A 16,345-nucleotide genomic window follows, 5' to 3' on the forward strand; every position below is an offset into this window, starting at 1 on the left:
ATTGCTAGATATGAGTTCCAGAACTGTGGTTTTGGAAGTAAGTGCTGAAATTCATCTTTGTACAAGGACCCATCACTGAATACCACAGTATTCTCTACCACATATGACAAAGTTTTAACAGCTAAGCTGAATTTTGTTTTGGTTCTCTCATGATAAACACAATTATTAAGTGATATCAGTTCTAACAATATGGCCAGATACCACCTTTACCTTTAAAAATTTGATGACATTAAAATTGTAAAAAGTGAACCTAATTCTAAATATATTTATTTGAGAACACAATTTGACTGGTTTGATCACTCACCACAACAAAAACACTTAACTTTCAGATTATAGGGTAAATTTCCAGGCTTGAGAATTAGATCAGCAATAATTTTATTCGTATATGGAACAGATTCAACATATATACCACAGAGATACATAAGTCTGTGATCTAATGGAACTGGCCTCTTTAAAAGCTGAATGGAAGACAGGGGCACATTGAAGGGCAGTTCTTTTGTACTGCATCTTGCTTTGAGATCAGTGAAATGCAGCCACACTGGACTGTCTCAAAATTTAAAAACATATGAACACATAATCTTTGTGATTGTTTGTGCCTGTTTCACCCTCAGTAACCTTGGCAAACTTTCACTAGCCCCTGAGTTTCTACATATCTTCAAGTAAACTTTGGTTTTATTGGGTTTTGTCCTTCAGCAGTTCCTGTAAACGTTCAACAACTACTAAATACAAGACCCCTGCCTTTCTGCAACTCTCCTGTGTAATATTTCAATTTAAGATCAGTTCTGAGCTTAACTTTGGTAACAACTTTGCCTGAGCTATGGGACCTTCAAAAGCAGAGGATGAAGGCGCAGAGCTTGTAGAAAGAACAAGAACAGGTAACTGAGTGCTTTGGCCAAAACGAACTAGGAGCTGCACTGCCACTCACAAAAAAGGTTTATTTATTTAAATGTATTTAAAATTACCTGAAATTAAATGATGAATAGTCACTATGGGTAAGCTTCCTGGAAATGAGCTCAATCTCTAGAGGAGTGATACCCAGTGGATCTCAGAGCTGAGCTAACTCACCCTTGCAAGCTGCAGCCAGGCCAAATGCCTCTCTCCTGACAAGTAACATATTATCTTGCTTGACTCATACAGCAATAAAGGAGAAACAACTGAGAACCAATTTCTCCTAACCTAAAGTCATTTTAGAACAGTAATTAATATTTTGATATTGTTACACAACTAATTCATTAAAAATGACACCCTGATTAGACATGTTAGAGCCCCCCTGCTGCCTGTGAAGGGAGGTATGAAAAGCTCCATGAAGACAATTACATTGTCACAATTGTTTGTGAACTGACAACGTACCAGTTCTATTTCCAAGCGTGTGGTCCCCGGGAGGTCTAAGACTTTGAGGTAAGCTGACCCCTAGCACCCAGTTAAAATTGTCTGCCAGGGAATTTTGCCAGCCACATCTGCCGTTCTCAAAGGTGCAGGAAGTTCCACATTCACTCTCATCTGTATTATCCCCGCAGTTGTCTTCAAAATCACATCTTTGTTCTGGTCTGTAACACTTGCCGTTCTGACATTGCCAATACCCATATGAGCAGGAGCCTGAAAAGAGAAGAATGGGGGTGTCCTGGTGAATTGCACTGCCATGCATCCTAGCAAGGTTACTGGAAGGTTACATCTCAGAATTGGATATTTAGGAGGAGGAGGGTGGTCCAGAACAGTTTTATTAAAAGCCTTTGGTTCCCCTGAAGTGCCAATCCATTATCAGTTTATTTCTTTTGTATTTTGTCAAGAGATTGCCTAAATAAATGACTGTTTCCCTTGTAAAGCCTTTGAGGGCAAGTTCCAGCCAGGCATTCCTTCACTAACAAAGCTTTCTAGTCTGTCTTAATTGCTGACACTCTCCTTTCATGTGGTGTAAGATTAAACCATTTCATTTTAGCTGCAAAATTGAGCTCAGTTTAGCAGCAATTTGGAAGAAAAAGCTTTTCTATTTTAACTACAGAGGTTTGCCTTTTAATGGATTTTTTTTTTCTTTTTTTTTTTTCAGATGAGTTCAGTGGGTTGATGCTGTCCTTTTTGTGCAGTATTCCTGTCATTATTGAGAGATAATTCTGCTATTGTACAGCCTAAAAATTGTAGAACTCATTTCATAGGATCCATTTCTAAGCATCATGTTTTCATTTCAGATAAGTTTCTGCAGGGCTCTGGATAAAAAGCAGCCCCTTCAGTATATTCTCTAATCAGGAAGAGAGACATAAAATTCTGAAATGGACCCACCTTATTTCCTTCATATATTTGCTCTGCCAGAAATAAATGCACAAGCATAATTTTATTTTAAAATAGGAGTATCACTATATTAGCTCATCAGACATAAAATTAAAATATGCATATGTATGAAAGTTGTACAAATATGGAAAGATACTGAATTGATACTGAAAATCACATGGTGCTAAAAACATGTTTCCATATCCACTACCTTAATTTAAAGGAGGGCCTGATGGAGCTAAATGAAATTCACATAAGGCTGGATTTTATTAAGAGGTCAGAATAACTGATTTATTAACAAAAGAAAAGAAGAGATGGAGCATCCAGTTGTATGATGGCAACCTCCATCCTTAGGACTGTTTATGCCAGACTCTACATTTCAAATGCCCCAAACTAAGTAAAAGGGCATTGCCACACCCCTTTGTTGTAGGTTTTGGCTGCAGTGAAAACAAGCCTTGAATCACTAGATGTCAGCTAATGAAAACAAGCATTAGCCCCTCTTTTTAAAGTAAAAAATCCTCCTATCACATACTTATTAAAAATAAACAAATAAATACAAATAAATATTGGAATACCATAGATATCTCTAGCAAGATTTCCAAGGAAATCTTTAAGTTTTAATTCCTGATTTCTTTGTAACATGGAAGTATGTATCATGTTTACTCTAGAAGACTGTGTGTGATTTGGCTTTTAACAGTTGCTCAGAGAAAGGAAGAAAAAGTCCTGAACAAAAGAAGCAAGCCAGAATAAAAGTCTGATAATGACTTAGAAAGTCAGGAACATCAAAGGTCTCCAGAGCTGGAGACAAGGAAAATGGGTAGGCTCTGACTAGAAGAAGAATACTTGTTTGAAGTTCACAGTTACAAGTTATGAAAGCATCAGTGGGATTTTTATTAGTACACAATCTCTGAAAATTGATGTATCAGTCAGTGTCTAATTATTGTAACCTGCAAGAGAGCTAGAGCCCACCAGAAACTTCTATCAATCTGCTTCAGAATTTCAATCATCTGTGTTGTTTCCCAAAGGGTGACAGAGATTTGTTATAAAATTGCTGCCTAATATAAATGGCATCTATTCCTTTTATATGAATGCACTAAGAATTTAAGCAAATAATTTATTTTGTCAGCAAACTAGGAATTTAAATTTCAGGATGCAGTACATGCTTGAAAATAATTTTCCTTGCTGTTCATCATGATCAATAATTGCAATAACTATTTCATTTTGAGGCATTACTTCCAGTTTCAGGTCAAGACAAAAAGTGGAGTTGAAAAGTGGAAGTCTTTGTTTTCTGAGGAAAAACAAAAAAATCCATCTTGAATCCTGGCATGAATGAATCTTTTCAACCATGTGTAATGAAAGATATTACACTGTCTAACTGAGTCTGTAACGTGACTTGTTTCTGGATGTGCTTCGACAGTATGTTTTCTCTTTAAATGACAAATTTTTAAGGCTTTATAACTGTAAAAAAACCAAACCAAACCAAAACAAACAACAAAACAGCAAAAAAACAGCTTATAAGAAAAGGGGGTTTGGAGCTCTCTTCCTTTCCACTCTACTTTTTCTCAATCTGAACAATCCAAACACTCTGTTATATAAATGCTTTGGTTATAATAGGGATTGAATTGAGAGGAACTTCTTTGCAAGGTTCAGTAACTTTTTCCTCCAAGCAGTGTTTCTTAAAGATTACTAGCAGGTAGACTTTTTGCCCTATGTGGTAACTACATCAACACACTAGGCTGCAGTGGATCCAAAGAAGCTGTTAGTGTCTTTCAGATCAATAATCTCTGATTTGAGGAGGATTTACATGACAGAGGAAAATGGCTGCACCGGTCAATAATACCCTTGTTTTATATATCTTGAGCCAAATCAACAGATGAAACATTTATATTATAAAATATGTAATTAGGACAAGGATTAATCACCCGTATTTTATGAAGGTGTTTCTCTTAAATATGTTTTGAAAAAAATGTACCTGTAAACATCAAGAAAGAAAGTAATCTTACCATCAGAACCATAGTATGGTTTATCTTCTACATCAATGAGCTTTGAATAGTAATAAAGATAATATGGTATATAGGTTGCAGCGTTGAGGCAGAGCAGCAATAAATTACAGAAAAGACATTCATATTAAGAAATGGCACCTATGTGTATTATTCACGTAAACTTCAAACTCCAGCAAAAATGGTTGTGTTCTCAAAGAAATCAGTTCCAGAGAGGAAAAAATTATTCTTTAATCTTTGAAACCATAGCCTGTGTCACAACAGGACTTTTCTATGAGGTAGCTAATTTTTATATCACTCTATATCATAGTAATAACTTTATTGCTTGTTTAGCTCCTTTCTGAAAATAAATTAAAATAAAGTTTTAAATCCTGTAAAATAAATTAACTCCAGTAATGCATAAGATGATGCACAAGCACACTTTTATTTATTTGTTTATTCATTTCTTTCACTTTAGCAGATGGAGATCCTTGAGAAGGACTTAGTTTTTATCACTATCGCTTAAAAGGTCTTAAGATATTTAGATGATCTTCCTACATCTCTGTTCAGAAACATCTTAAACTCAAACTAATTTTTTATCACCCAAATTCTCGATCAGTTGTTTATTTCCTCCAAAATATTTAGTTTGCCTGGTATTTCAGGATGAGAATCACTCATTCTTCCCTGTATGAAGGTAATAGTGTTGTTTTTTTTTTTAAAATACCACTTATTACTTTACCATTAAAATACATTACAAGTTCTCACAAGGTGTTTGGACTCATATCTCACTCAATATTGATAACAAATTGTCTCATATTTGCTTGGATTGGACATGAAATATTCCTAAAGCAATTGTCCGGTTACACACTTGCATTGAGTGACCAAATGGAGCCCAATCAATGTAATTTATCAGAGACAAGCTTAGGAAATAGCTTGATCATGTTCTGTAATTATCTGTAAGAAGACAAACACTGACAGCAGAAAGCTATAATCTAGTAGAAAAAAACCCAAAGACTAACATGTTGGAAAATTGAAGTTAGTGAAGTTCAAATTAAAATAAAATGATTGAGTAATTTAAAACTGAACTGATAACCAAAGACTGTGATAAATACTCTATCAGTTAAGGACTTTTTTTTCCTGAGAGATATGCTTTAGTTTAATTTAAAATTATTTTATAAATTGAGGAAAACTCTAGATGACAACCTGGTTAGTGTTATACAGGAGGTTAAATTACATATTAATAGTAGTGCCTTTTGGTTTTAAAAATCAAAGTGCCGCTATGGACCTTAATTTGTTTATATAAATATGAGAATTTATAACAGATAAACTAAATGTTTATCCATGCCTATTGTACTTACAAAATAGAGATGAAAATTTCAAATTTCTGCATTAGATTCCAGTCTTCTTGAAGCTGGTCCTTTAAATATCTTTGTTTATTGGAAATAAATTAAGTATGATAATTAAACTGATAAATAAGATCAGAATTTCTAGAAAATTGAAAAAATATCATTGCATATGTGATTCCTGTAGTTATGGCTCTAGTCATAAGCATTTAACAATTTTCATAATTTAAACTTGTTTATTTTTCAGTTCTTATTTTATATCAGCATTGCTTTAAAATCACTAGCAAGCTAATTCATATTTTAGGACAACATGAAACAGATTAGTGATAAGGATATTCCAAAAGTTGTTAAACTTGTGCTTCTTAAACTTTTTATATTTAATGGTATCATCATCTATGTTTTCCAAAACTAAATCAAATGAAAGGTATAGTTTACAATTCTCAGAAGTATCAGAATAACACATCAGTAACCTTGAAAAGATAGGTCTGCTTCAAAATATTTTCAATATTTTATTTACATTCACATAACTAGAAGTATACCTGTTTCTAAATCAAAGCTAGAGTTCCCGTAGAACAATAATCTGGTACAGAGGTCAGAGTAATTAATCAGCAGGCTCAGAGTTTGACATCCCAGGGATAGGGGCTCTCTAGATAATTTAGATCTCTGAGTTTTTCCCTGCAACAGTTACTCCATTATCATTCTTGCTCTGAGTTGACATTACTGTATGACTGAATTGTTATGTGTCCTTAAAAAAAAAATTGTTAACAAGAACATCTTTCCTCTAATATTTCACCAGTATAACCCAAGGACACAGAGTAAAGTGCTTTCATCACAGTTGATGATGCATAGTAATAATGACTTGTCAGCTCAGGAATGTGAAATGAGATACATTTATCTCATTTCAAAAGCAAAGCTTTGGAAATTCCAAGAATTTTTAAAGATTTTTAGAAGTTGTAGTGCTGGAAAAAAAGACTTAAAAACTACTACACATTACCAGCTCACTCTTTGTAAATAGTCTGTTTTTTCTAGGATTGAGTGCAAACATTTTATTTTTTTGGTTTTGTAAGCCTCTCAAGTACCTTGACATATTGATTTGCATTCTGAACAACTGAAAGTTTAAAAAACAACAGCTTGAGTTAATTTGCAAAAGGAACTTTGTGAAGAAATTGCTAACCTTATAAGTTTCTCCCATGACAAAGAGCTGATGAAGGCTTCTCCAACAACCAAAATTTCCACAGCTGATTTCTTATCTTGTCCATTTCCACATACAAACATAAGATAGTTCCTTTCCAGTAATCAGATCCAGTAATATTCATCCTCAGAACCATTAAGAATCAAAACCAGAAAGAGCAAGGTAACCTATCACTGTTCAACATTATCATCTCTATCCATGACAGAACACTGAAGTATCTTCTTTGTTCTGTTTTCTAGTGCTTTATTATTTCTCATTAGAAAAGGATGGTTATTTATTAGTCATTCATTACACTTTAAGACATACCCAATCTGCAGCGTGCCCTAACATTGTGCCTTGCTGTACCTAAGGTTAACAGAAATTCTGACGGATAAGGGGAGCTGAAGGCAAGATGGGCATTCAGTGCCTCTTCATACTGAGTTTACCTGATATACTATAGGCAGGGCAGGGCAACTCTAAAAACAATATTATAACTCTAAAAAAACCCGTTATATTATAAAGAATAAAAGCTTCAGTCTCAAGTGCTTAGATGTATGTGAATGTGCATTCACTCAAAGGAAATAAAAAGCAGGTTTTGACTAAAGAAGGTCTTAGTAGGTCTTTTTAACTCCTTCACTATTACGATACTGCTATACTAATACTGTCAGTAATAGAAATAGTGTGTACTTTCCCATGTTGCTTGAGTAATTCTACACCTATTTAGTCTATAAAACATACTAGCAGGTCAGTTTAAAAGGAAATTTTCAGTTGATCTCTTCAGATGAGAAATTCCTATGGTGAATAAGAAGAGACCTAGGCCTGAATTCATTAATAGGTACTCCTTTTACCACAATAGCATTGAGACTGTTTTTTATCTTGCCAGCAAACTGAAACAAGGTGCAAGGACATGTTATAATGATTATTCCACTGTTAATCAGATGGTTTAAGTCTCCACCATAAAGAAATGGATAGACAAGGAAAACTGCAGTAACAAGACATGTGGATAATGGGAACAGGGATGTATTAATTCTTATATACAGTCTTCCCTTTCCAAAGACAAACTGAAATTTAGAACCTATCTTCTCAAGGGTGAACAAAGAAATACTAAGACAAAAAGGAATCCATATCTAGTTTTTAAGCAAAACTTTTTCAGAAGCAATAGTACTCATTATATGCATTTATTACAGTGAGAAAGCTTAAATACTAACTAACCTGAAAAGCTTAACTCACCTCTTATTCTTAGTAAATAAAATTAAATGAAACAAATCTTTGGTTGACCATGTTCCAGCTCAAACAAATTAAACCTAAATATTCACTGCCTGAACTCCTTAGCAAAGACACAGAAAGAAGAAATGTTCGTTAGGTATAAAATCCACAATCCTAAAAATATGTCAAACATTTAAAAATTTTTGGTTTTTCTTTCACTTGTGACTTTTCATAGTAGTATGCATGTTTAGGTCCAAAAGGTTTAAAGTCAGTCTTGCATCTCCAGCTTTCTCCACCACAGAAGGCACCCATATAGCCCATGTGCCATGTGAGAATATCTTGGTGCAGCAGATCTGGAAAGAAGCCGGTCAAGCTGCCTTCTGAAGATCTCCAGGCTTGACTCCAAGTTGTAGCATGCTCTTTAGAAGTGCAATTCAACAGCTCACCCAAAACACGTTACATAACTGTACACTGACACCTTGCCTGAACAGCTAAACATTATAGTGTTTTTATCAAAGCCTGGACTGATGTATAAGTGATGACATCTCTACCTTAGAGCCCAAAGTCATTTAGTTGTGACCTCTAGTTTAGTGGTCCAGTTGATATCTGAGAGTTTGAAGGGTGGAAGAAGATATGTCATTTGCATTTCCTGGTGCCTAGTACAGACTCTGGTCAGTGGTTTAACTGCCTGTGTTTTTGATAGGAGAAAGATCTGCAGATTGAATCTAAAAGATGACTTGAAGTAAAGCAGAAACCCATAAATCAGAACAGCTTGAGCACGAGAAATAGGGTGCACAAAGTCTGAATAGGTGAGATATATCAGAAGGAATTTCTATAAGGAGACCAAAAGAAAGCTGGGTAGGCAGTGAACTAAAAGCATTTGATGATGTTATAGCTTAGGCTGAAGGAGGAGAGATCTTCACTGGCTACACTGGAATATGTGTTCCTTTCACATTCTCTACCATGTTCCAAATTGTTGCCCAAAGCATATAGTGGAAGGTGGAGCTGCAGTGTAGTGATACATCCCCTTTGTATAACTTGCCAGAGCTGCCAGACTGTGCTCAGTAAATATGACAGGTGGAAAATGCTTCCCTCAAATGCCACTCAAAGCCTGACCAACCAGCTCTCATTTACAGTCACAGCCCTGACTCTGAGACCAGAGGGCAGGACACTCTCCTGGTCAGATCTAACCTAGGTGAGAGAAGATAGTGGACATGGAGGCTGAGGACTTGAGAAATGCTGGTTCCACAGCTGGAAGTATAAACCAAAATACTTTTAGAAACCTCTTCTCTGGCAAATAAAGGTATGAAGAAAGACATGGCTCAAAAAGTAAAAGTGGGAAATAGTCACTGAGTGATTGTATTATAAGTCCACAAGACCTCAGATGTCTCTTCCAGGAACTGACATTTTCTTTGACATGTTAGACATTATGAGGTGGTCAAGGAATGACTTTTAAATTGGTATAAAATGACTGTTCACTATTCAAAGAGGAAGATAACAAATGATAGATATCTATTATTAGTTGGGGATTTCTACTATTTTTGAATGTCCATCTATTCCCTTAAATCAGTATTAATATTCAACAATACAAATGTAAGTTACAAAGGAAACTGCTCTGGAATATTCTGGATGAAAATGTGAAAGATCTGCAAGAAACATAATTTGCACAGAATTTCTATAAACAATTACAACACTTAAACACAGCTATGTTTAAACTCTTTAGCAATACTTGAGTAAGTGTCAGGTGTAGAAGAAACTAAAAAAGTCCAAAACTGATTAAACTGAATCTCATGACCCCTATGAATCCTTCATCTCTCATTGCTCAGAAGGAATAAGTTTCAGAACTACTGTATTGACCGTACGATATTACAAAACTTTCCATCTGTATTAGATAAAACACTATAGTGAGCTAAAGAGGACATGATCATTAAAAGATTTTATTGATGTCTTGAACAGCCTTCCACACACATTTGAGCCTCTATTGTAAAGGTCAATAGGAAAATGAAAAATACATTATGCTTGATAGAAGAGAAAGTTATCAACAAACTCTTTAATCACTCAGTATCTCAAAGAAACATAGCTTCTACTATGGTCAGTTTTCCCCTTTCCTCTGTGTTACAGTCATGTTCTCAGACAATGAAAGAAAAAGATGAAAAATAAACCTATAAAGTCAGCGTAAGTGGTTTGAGGTGAGATTCTGCAAGTAACAACAATTGCATTTGGAATCTGTATGCTCTAATGTCACTTATACAGTTAACGTCTTCTAATGTGATTAAGTAGTTCTGTTCATTATTTTTTTCCCAACCAGTATGAACGATTAAGACAAAAGCATTTTATACTGATTATCCTAATTTAACATTAGTCCAATCCTGAACAATCATTTATTTCCCCAAAGCAAGAATAACTTCATTAACTGTACCTCAATTCAGTATGTGTTCATGTTTAGCATCACTCTTTGAGGTACGCAAATAGTAGCACATAAGCTTAGCAAGTGACTGAACAAGGAAACAGCAGAAAAGTTAATGGTTGCAAAGAGAGCCATGATGAAATTTTTTTATCCCACTTCATAGGAACCTGGGTTTTAAAAGAAATTGCTCAAATCACTAGGTCTAATTCACTTTTATGAAAGGCACCTACTTCAAGCAATTTCTCTGCCTTCAATATAATCAGTAACTTTCTCCATTGCTGCTACCAAAAGGATATTTTTTGGTGTTCAGATAAGGGACCCTTTTATCATCTAGCCTAAATTTATTCATGACCAGTTCAGATACACTGATTTATATGCAAGCTCTGCAATTCAGTTGTCCTCCTCTCAGAAAGGAAGGTAAGGGAAACACGGAACAAAGTGCAAAAACCTCATATTTACCTGGCCCAAACCTTCATCTGAAAGTTCAACCTTTCTTACACCAATCTTCTTTTGAAGCCTATCCACACAACACTAGACAACTTCAAAATACAAAATAATTTTGTATCTATGGCTGTGAAAAAATAATGAGAAAGACTTTTCCTGCAGATTGACTTTGTGATGAACTAGGTCTCACTAATGGGAAGCTGGGCATCCAAATTCAGGAGTTTTTAAAAATCTGAAATACATCTCTGAGTCTTTCCAAGCTCATAAATCAGTAGATCATGTTTTGCATGCACTAGAATACTGAATACTGGCCTGGCTGACCAAGCTCTCAAATCAGCTCTTCGAACTCTATATAGCCACTAAGAGGCAAATCTTCTCTCAAAACTCAGAGTCTCAACCCTGGGTTATTCTTCAGGGACAGAAGGAAAGAACTGTAAGCAGCCTTACTACTTTAGCTTCATGACTGGAATAGCTTTTAGACCAATGTATAGCATCTATTTGGAAGCCATCCTCTTGGGCATTTACATTTGGATGCATCTGTAAATCTCCTAAAAGTCTCTACACAGAATCACGCAAGCATCCTTCACAGAAATTGATTCCAAAGGGAGTAAGTTGTAGGATGTGTATGAATCTATCTCTGTTCCTACCTGACACAGCAGAACAGCAATAGCTCTGCTATAGAAAGGATCTTTTCTTCCTTGTATGAAGAGAGAGGCAAAATTTTTGCTTAAGATAGTATTTATTGAGGATTTGTTACCCTACTGCAAAAAAAGTTAAGAATAACAGTTAAGTCTCTCTCTTGGATATTGAATCTTTATTTGCTGAGTCAGCTACTGTTTATTCCTTGTCGCTAGACAACGTAACTTGTTCTCTATCATCCTAATTAGGTTTTACATATCCTACTAAAACATTTATGTTAAGAATTATGAATAAGAGATAAGTAGGCTTAAAATCTTATGATCAAAATCATGCCTGAGTTTATCAGCATGGAATAATTATAACTTGTTATTGATATTGTCACTTGAAAGGGGATCAGTGTCACTGTTACACATTTTCTCAGTAGGGAATACTTTCTCTAGAACAGAGGTTCTGCTTGCACAGAGCCTTTAGGTGTGCTGCTTTTTTGTAGGAGCATGAAAAATGTCAAAATATCCCAAGAGATATTTCAGCCATGTTTCCCAAGTTTACAGTCTCAAACAGTTTAAGAGTTAGAAGTCAATATTTGCTCTAGGACTGTGCAAGTGATTGTATATATATATATATATATGCAGGAGAGAAGCAAAAGTATGTGCTCTGTTGGGAGGGACAGAGTAGATATAACTTCTGGTCTGGTGGACAGGCTGTGTTGCTTTTAACCTCAAGAAATAGTTCATTTCTACTTGATAATTGGTTATTAAATAGTCACAATTCATTTCTGTTAATGAATGTCACATTTCTGTTTTTAAAAAATTAATATAATTATTTGCTAAATGAGAAACTATACAGTCAAAATTAGACACAAAGAGTTGTTCTAGATAAGTATTTGATTTGCATGACCTTCTTTCATCTAAAATTGAAGAATGTAACATTTTAAAGATTTTTTTTTCACTCTGTCTCTGCTGTCCTTCCCCATAGGATAACATATCTTTTTATTTCCATTATGATCTTTAGTACACATGAAAAGAAAACCAAATAATGCTTACAGTTAAACTGCTTTAATTAACTAGTTAATTATATGAAGTATTCATAGTAATAATAATTAAGTCTTAAAATATTTTACTTAAACAACTTGGATTAATTAATGCTGAGATTCAGAAACTAATCTTTCAGTCATTTTTGTTGGTACTTATACTATGATCATTTATCACAGTATAAAACTAGTGTTTCTGCTTCCAGTTTCACTCAGTTCTCTATCTAGTTAGCTATTACATACTTAGCATGGAAGTATGTTATTAGAACTCTTCAGAAAACTAGGATTACTCTTACAAAGAAAATTACATTGACATTCTTGGTCTCATTCACTGAAATCGGTACCAATTTTCTTCTGATGTAACACCTTATTTTACCACATCATCCCCAAATTCATCTCACACAATAGGTTGGTTTTTTGTAGAAAATAATTTCTCAAGTCATTTTTCATCATGCTAATAAAAGAATTTTTGATATCACATCTTTAAATGCTTGTGCATCCTTTATCTAGTTACATGAAGTGCTCCAGATGATGTTCAACAGTATATATGCTCATAAACTGTATTGTTCTAAAATGTAAGCACACATTCAACTAGTGAAAAGATCTGGAATCAAAAAAACAGTAGAATCTGAGCAGTAGAATTATGGAAAGCACTTCATCTGTTTGAAAAACTATTGAGGTTTTTCTTACAGCCCCATATAATTGCAAATAGCTCTGTAAAAAACAGATGATAAACAGAAAACTGGAAAATATCCTATCTTACACAACTGCAAAGGCATCTGTTAGAAGACATTGTTGTGCTAGCAGCAGACCTTGTAGCTTAATTCAACCTTATAGAATGACATTTAATAGAAATATTAATTTGGAAACCTTTCTGTTAAACAAGACACATTCTAGTCTGACAAAACATGTAAATGATGCTTTACACATCCTCAAGCTGAGCATCAAAGTAAATATGTCATATATAAAGCTTTATGCAGCCAATTCATAAACACTTCTATCAAGATAAAAATCTTGTATGAGGTGTCTGTAAAAAATGGCAGTGCTGGATAAAACACACAGAATATTAAAGTCTATCATTAGTTCAATTACACTAAAGTCCTTAAAAAAATGAAAGATCTTCAAAGTAAACACAGACTAAACAAGAAAGCATATTTGAAGGCCTTTTCCCATAACAGGTATGAATTACTTCTAATCTCTTAATTCCTAATATTTTGAAGGCAATATTCTGACCTTTTATATTTTCCTCTGAATCTGACCTGGTATCAGCCATCATCTTCAAACCTCTGCTGTGAAACCTTTGCACAGGAATACTGGAGGCATTAGTTTCCATAGTATTACCTGTCAGAGACCATTCAGTGTGAGTCTAATGTCTTGAATTTAAATTACTGTCTCCTTAATGCCTCAGTCTTGAATACCTGCAGTACCCAGGTGTGGGACAGTTTTACTGCAGTTCCATGTGCAAAAACAGCAATGACCAGTTCTGAATAGAGACAACAAAAAGAGAGTCTGAGGCCCTGAGGTGACACCTTGTGAAAGGAGATGAAAGAAACAATAAGATTTCAAATGGAGAAGATTTAGAATAGAACAGAAGGATCTAATGAAGACAAAATCTCATCTCTGTAAGGTACATGCGAAAGGGAAATGCTGATAGAGCCACCCATTGCCAGGTTGCAGCCACTGAACATGACCAGAAACAGATGTTACAGGGAGAGGACATCATGCACCACCACCCCACAACTGCTTAGTCTACAGTTAAACAAGTGTGTGTCACATCCCATAGATGAGATACTGCACCAGTATTATGGGAAACACTCCATATCTTCCACCACTCTGAGACTCTCAACCTAACTGCTCATCACTTGGCAGTCATTTATGCTTAAGCTAGCAGCAAGGCAACTCAAAAAAACATTTCTGAAAAAGCAAATCTAAATCTAGGAAAAGAAAGAGATCTGTATGAGATGATGAAAATAAAACCACATCAAAAAGAGTTCTAAAATAAAAACTTAGATGGCATTCAGCTCACAAAGAGACATATACCTTTATGTTTACATATAGGCAAGCTAAGTGTCTAAGTTGCCATTAAAACTGATGGCGATCTGGTAGGTAACAACAGCTAGACTTCAAAGAGTGTCACATCATGCTAAAATAGAAACCTAGAGTTTTATTTGGTTGCCCACGCAGATAGCATTTCAAAATGTGTAAGTCATCATTCCTTGTCACCAGCTGCTACCCCTGAAAGGCATATACTTTCCATACATCCTGTTACACACCTGCCAGAACTATGGGCATTTCTTAGACACCCTACTACATCACAAACAACAATAGATGCCTTTACGTGTGCGATTCAGTTGTGTTGAATGACTGGGCAACAAAAGAGCAATATAAATATAGTACATCTACTATAATTGTAATTTAGATACCTGACACATCTTGAGTACAACTATATGTACATTACATCTGATTTGAATCTTGGAGATGAATTTCACTCTAAATATTTTAAGTCTTAGATAAGTCTGATAAAATTTAGATTTACTTAAAGATTCATTATGCACATAAGATGGTTTTATTTATCTCTCCCCTTCCCCCCAAATTTATTTTTCACTCAGATACCTAAAATGCAGCACAGAAACATTAAGAGCTTTCCTCAAACAAAGATGCATTTACTAAAATAGAAAAGTGGAGAAAAGAATCTTTGCTCCCTCCAGTTCACCGAGATGTTCCCTCTCCGGCCTAGCTGAAGAGGAAAATCTGCTAGATTTTTTTTCCCTATGCTCAGTGAGAACCATGCAGCCTCAGTCAATAATCTCCCATCATTTTTTGTTGAGGACAACTTGTGTGATTATTGTTGACACAACCTTTGCTTTTATTCTGGACAGTTGGAAGTTACCAGAGATCAAAAAAGCACTTTTTTGAGTTTCCATTTCTTCAATCTCTTCTCCTTGTGTGAGGTATGTGAGGTGATCTGACTTTTGAGCATAAACCAAGTGTGGTCCTTCCACAGTCAGGAATGCTTTATACATTTTGACATTTAACAATCTTTTTACCACTTATTTTTTTATTAACTTTGTTTATCCTACCACTAAGTAGCAACTCAGGCACATCTTGTGATAGTCAGTTAGGTATTTTGTGAAAGCTACAATATCATTCTACTTGGGAGGCATATTCTGTTGAAAAGTTTGAAAACAAAATAAATCACAGAATGAAAATGAAACTGTGCAGTGAATTGACTCAAATCTTCCTTGATATAAAGCGCAAAATATATACTGAGCTTTCAAATAAAATTTACAAATATCTTATGCAAAATAATGTTCTTCTTTGTGTAATGTATACCGTATTGAAAATGTAAACACTGTAACTAGGAAAGTAAAATAGTCCAAAGTGACTATTGATAAGTATGTGCTGAAAAGCCACAAGTTCAGCTTGTTTCCTACAGTTAGAGGGAGAGAAAAGAAGCACACACATGCCTGCAGTGTTAACTACATATGGAAATTTTATTCCAGGATGTCTAGACAATTCAAATGCCCAGCAAAGATGTACTGCACTAAAGGTAAAATAGGACCAGATACAGTGAAGTATAATTTCTTGTCAGATCACTTTTGCTGTTGAACGACGTAATAGAAAAACACTTGATATTTGTAAGAATGCCCTGTACTGCAGCATTATTTATCTACTTTTAGATGTGTGAGAAAAAAGTAATAATTACACTTAAGTAAGAGTAACTTGTTAGCTAATTCTTGGAATGCAAAGCAGAGTTAGAGCTCTCACATCCTCAGCTCACCCAGGCACAGGCAGACTCTGTGTATGGAATATGTAGCATATAGGGAAATGTCTGAGCTGGTATCACTGATGGTCCTGGGAAAG

The 16,345-nt window shown here is 34.9% G+C and overlaps 1 protein-coding gene across 1 annotated transcript in view; it reads right to left on the minus strand.

Annotated features, from left to right (window-relative positions):
* The window catches only part of MALRD1 (MAM and LDL receptor class A domain containing 1), a 291,044-nt gene that overhangs the window by 137,948 nt on the left and 136,751 nt on the right, over positions 1-16,345 (minus strand). Inside the window, exon 26 of the mRNA XM_074814744.1 lies at positions 1,351-1,596. Coding sequence (XP_074670845.1) covers positions 1,351-1,596 — 246 coding nt within the window. The remainder of the gene's footprint in view (positions 1-1,350; positions 1,597-16,345) is intronic.

Source organism: Strix aluco, chromosome 1, assembly GCF_031877795.1.
Source record: "Strix aluco isolate bStrAlu1 chromosome 1, bStrAlu1.hap1, whole genome shotgun sequence".
Taxonomy (NCBI): Eukaryota; Metazoa; Chordata; class Aves; order Strigiformes; family Strigidae; genus Strix; species Strix aluco.